General features: G+C 45.4%; 1 protein-coding gene across 1 annotated transcript; it reads left to right on the top strand.

The window, feature by feature from the left end:
- Positions 1 to 228: 228 nt before the first annotated feature.
- LOC119165570 (uncharacterized) lies at positions 229 to 4,553 on the top strand. Its single transcript, XM_075896032.1, has one exon. It carries the CDS (start codon positions 358 to 360, stop codon positions 1,729 to 1,731), a length of 1,374 nt encoding a protein of 457 aa, XP_075752147.1. The 5' UTR covers positions 229 to 357; the 3' UTR covers positions 1,732 to 4,553.
- The last annotated feature ends 594 nt before the right edge of the window (positions 4,554 to 5,147 follow it).

The following is a 5,147-nucleotide window of genomic DNA, read 5'->3' as shown; positions in this document are numbered from 1 at the left end:
TTTTACAGCTTACAAAGTTTTCCTGATTTCTGTCAACATCATCTGTCGGTTCACCCCACTGCTTACCATGTCTGTGTTCCCTAGAGGCTTCCTAAAGTGTTGCTATGGCTCTCTTAACTTCCTCATCCCACCAACTTTTGGGTTTGTGTCTTGTTTTCCGGGGTGACTTGTCACGTGCCTCAGCAAGCTCTAGCTCAAACAGTCTAATTAGATTCGTGTATAAGCGAAAGTGGCACGCTTACCTGTCACGCCCTCTTGGTCTTCGACACAAGCTTATCAACCGCAACGTACTTGGAACCACTGGATTTCACCTCACGCAACAGATCTGGATCCCTTCCGGCGCCACCGGTCAGCTACATGGTCCTCGACAAAACCTGGTCGACGCTATCAGCATCGGCATCGATGCCTGTGTCGACTACAAAAGAGCGGCCTTTGCCGGCGGCGCTGTGTGGGCTCGGCGGCTGTGCACCAACGCAGACCGCTAATCCTTTCACTCTTGTCATGCAGGTGTTTCAGTGCGCATTCCTGCGCATACTGCTTTCCGTTTTCCTGCCAGCTTCCTTGACCACACCGTTGCAGTATCAACATCGTTCCAGCGAAAGTGGCACGCTTACCTGTCACGCCCTCTTGGTCTTCGACACAAGCTTATCAACCGCAACGTACTTGGAACCACTGGATTTCACCTCACGCAACAGATCTGGATCCCTTCCGGCGCCACCGGTCAGCTACATGGTCCTCGACAAAACCTGGTCGACGCTATCAGCATCGGCATCGATGCCTGTGTCGACTACAAAAGAGCGGCCTTTGCCGGCGGCGCTGTGTGGGCTCGGCGGCTGTGCACCAACGCAGACCGCTAATCCTTTCACTCTTGTCATGCAGGTTAGTAAAACTTACAGTCTTCTCGCTAAGAAGTCTAGTAATTACCTGCTGTTTCAGCTGCCGAGCCCACACTGCTGCGTTCTTGTTGCACTTGAGTGTTCTCGTGTTATTCGTGCCTTGTTGATGATGTCGGGCGATATTGAAAGCAATCCGGGTCCTGCTTCTAATGCTGTACTAACTGAACTGCAGAAATTGTCTGCCGGTCAGACGGAATTAATCAGTCAGGTACAGGACCTTAAGTCCCATTTGCTATCAACAGATAAATCTATAGCAGATCTCAGTAGACGCATGACTGATCTGGAAGGGCACTGTCAAAATATTATTTCCTTACGTACTGATGTGGAAGCGCTCAGAAGAGACACCGCTCGCGCGAGTGACCTTCTGCGCAAGCTTGAAGCGCGCGTGGATGAAGCCGAGAATCATTCTCGGCGCAATAACCTCATATTTTATGGCCTTCCTGAATCAACTGGATCGGAAGCACTTGTCCAAGTTGAACAACTTGTCATCAAGCACTGCCGTGATCGTCTAGGTATTTCCATCGATCCGAAGGAAATTGAGCGCGCGCATCGTCTGGGTCGCCGCAAGGGTACTAACCACCATCGCCCCATAATAGTTAAATTCGCATTCCATAAAACAAAAGGAGAGATTCTTTCTAATGGACGGAAATTTAAAGGAACCACTTTTAGTGTTGGTGAAGATTTTTCACGTCGTGTGCAAAATGTCCGTCGGCAATTGATTGCCTTTGCTAAAACCAAGTCGCTGCCTTTTTCCATCACGTACAAGACACTGCTAATGGGTCACAAGCGCTACGTCTACGATGAGCAATCGCAAACTGTAAGGGAAGCGTCGTAGCAATTTCCTCGGCGCAAATCTGCCGGGCACACCCCCACACCTCAATCTGGCCTGTCACTTTCGGTAGTCTTTGCTAACGCGCGCAGTTTTTTTCCGAAACGCATAACTTTTTCTGAGCTTGTTTTGTCATCAAGCAGTAACGTATTGGTGATAACCGAGTCTTGGCTGACAAATGATATAACCGATGCAGAAGTGCTAGATCACCTACCTGGATTTCAACTTTATCGTAAGGACCGTACAGGCGCACGTGGAGGCGGGGTTCTGATGGCTGTGCATCAACAGTTATCGTGCTCGGTGGCCAGGACCAACTCTCCTGAACTTGAAATTCTTTGGGTCGTTTGCCGTGCTCGCCCTCATACTGTCCTTGTAGGCGTTTGTTATAGGCCCCCGAACAGTGACCCAGATTTCGCATATAAGCTCAACAACAACCTGAGTGACCTTGGGAAACAGTATCCGCAAGCAGAGATACTGCTTTTCGGCGATTTTAATTTCCCTCAAATAGATTGGAGTAGTAGCGTCCCGTCAGCTGTGGGCAGTGAGCCCGCAAGGGACTTCATAGATTTCTGCCTGAATTGCAATCTAACCCAACTTGTATCCCAACCAACGCGCGTTACAGAGAGCAATTCCAGCATCTTAGATCTAATACTAACTAGTCATCAAGAGAGCTTATCATCAATTACATATCTGCGTGCCGTCAGTGACCACAAGGTAATCCATGCGGCCTTTGCGTTTCGACCTGTAAAACGCGATCTTGTCACCAAAACAATCCGTCTTTACGACAAGGGCAATTATAGTGCCATCAATAATGAATTGATATCTTTTCTTCCTGATTTCGAGAGAATAAGCCATACACGCTCTGTGGATGAGAATTGGATTATATTTAGAGATAAGTTAGCCACTCTTGTCGAGAAATTTATCCCAAAAATAACGTTTACCGCAAACCGAAACAAGCCATGGTTTTCAAGTACACTTCACAAACTAAGAAACAAGAAAAAACGCCTCTTCCGATCAGCCAAACAGTCTAAACTTCTGTCCTTATGGGAAAAATATTACGCCGCGGAAGATGATTATCTTAGAACCATTCGAAACGCCAAGCACGTGTTCTTTCATGAAGAGCTGCCCAAAATGCTTGCAACCAACCCTCGCAAATTCTGGGAGGTGATAAACCCTCAGGAGATGCGCACCACTAGTCTTTCAAATGCGCATGGCGATATAGTCGACAACAATGAATGCGCGAACCTTTTTAACGAGGCCTTTTTCTCTGTTTTTACGAATGAGAGTTCAGTTCCCGATTTTTCTTCACCTGCGCGCAGCACCGAGTCTATGCCCCCGATTGCATTTTCTACGGACGGCATCATTTCGATTATAGAAAAGATTAAGCTTTCTTCTTCTGCAGGTGTGGATGACATTAATTCAAAACTTCTCATAAATGTTAAACATGTGTGTGCCGCATACCTTACATTGTTATTTTCGCAGTCATTATCATCAAGCATTCTGCCAGCAGACTGGAAAGTAGGCAAGGTCATTCCAGTCTACAAATCAGGTAACAGAGATTCTCCACTAAATTACCGTCCCATATCCTTAACAAGTATCCCCTGCAAAATCATGGAACATGTCATCTACTCCCATATCATCAACTTCTTGGACTCAATGCACTTTTTTCATCCTTCTCAACACGGGTTCCGAAGGGGATATTCTTGTGAAACGCAGCTGGCCTTTTTCATTCACGACTTACATTCTAACCTTGACTGCAACATTCAGACCGATGCTCTTTTCCTGGATTTCGCCAAAGCATTTGACACTGTCCCTCACAAACGCCTAATTCTTAAATTATCTCTGTTAAATCTAGATCCTAATGTACTTGCATGGATAACATCTTTCCTGACTAATCGTTCCCAATTTGTGTTTGTTAATAATCACTCATCTAACCGACTACCTGTAACCTCAGGTGTCCCGCAAGGGTCTGTCTTAGGGCCTCTACTCTTTTTAATTTACATTAACGACCTACCATTGCATGTATCATGTAACTTTCGTATGTTTGCCGATGACTGCGTAATCTACCGATCAGTAACCAACATTCATGACCAAACACTAATTCAGCATGATCTTAACAACATACAAACATGGTGTGATCGTTGGTTAATGAACTTAAATCCTAATAAATGTAAGCTTGTTTCTTTTTCTCGCCACCGTAACCCTTTTGAGTTTACCTATTCCATCACTAATGTTCCCATACAATCAGTTCAATCATTCAAATACCTCGGCATCACCTTGGCTCATGACCTGTCTTGGCGTCATCACACTACTAACATCATCTCGTCTGCTAATAAATCACTCGGGTTTCTCAGACGACACTTACGCCATACTCCGCCTCACGTCAAGACGCTTGCATACAAATCATTTATCAGGTCCAAACTCGAGTATGCATCTTCCATCTGGAGCCCTCATCAATCATACATCATAAGTGAACTCGAATCACTTCAAAATCGGGCTACCAGGTTCATTCATTCTGCATATTCGTACGATATCAGCATCTCATCTCTAAAGGCGGAATCAGGTCTAGAAACCCTTGCTTCACGCCGACGGTGTGCCACCCTCTCTCTTTTTCATATGTTTTATTTCAGTTCACTGAATCATCCACCGTACATCACGCCCCCTCCGCACATATCCCATCGCACTGGTCATCCGTTACAAGTCGCATTACCACGTACCCGGACCACTGTATTCCAAGCCTCCTTTTTCGTAAGAGCAGCAAAAGACTGGAATGGCCTTCCTCACGCCATCTGTGCCATCACTAACCCATCTATGTTTGCAGAAGCCATTAATAACACCGTTGTATAGTTCTCTTTTTGTTATGCACCACCCCTTATGTAATACCCCTACAGGGGGTCTTTAAGGAAATAAAAGTGAAAGTGAAAGTGAAAGTGTATGTCCACACTGTCTTAATATCCTCCGTGATTACTTTCTCAATTTGTTTAGTGGCTATTTCCATTTGCCTTTCTGAATAAACATTTTGCTGTAGTTGCTCATTTTATCTCCTTCCCACTTTCACTGCTCTTCCAAAACTTAGCTCGATACGTTTGTGATCACTACCCAGACTTCTGGAGCCACCTTCATTTATGTGCATTCCCCTGAGCTTATCATACATCCTATGTGACATCAGTGCGTAATCTATCGTCGACTGCAGCCTTCCTACCGCCCATGTTATTTGCCCTTCACACTTCTAGGTACTGTTGCAAATGATCAAATCAAGCCTTTCACACATATCCATGATCATTTTGCCTATCGGGTTGGTATACCCATATATATCTTCTATGTGCGCATTCATATCTCCTAGTATAATTATCTCGCACTCTCATCTCAACTCCTGAATGTCATTTGATATACACTCTACCATTGCCCGGTTTTCCTCTCTG

Source organism: Rhipicephalus microplus, chromosome 5 (assembly GCF_043290135.1).
Source record: "Rhipicephalus microplus isolate Deutch F79 chromosome 5, USDA_Rmic, whole genome shotgun sequence".
Lineage (NCBI taxonomy): Eukaryota > Metazoa > Arthropoda > Arachnida > Ixodida > Ixodidae > Rhipicephalus > Rhipicephalus microplus.
This window is presented reverse-complemented; position numbering and strand designations above follow the sequence as displayed.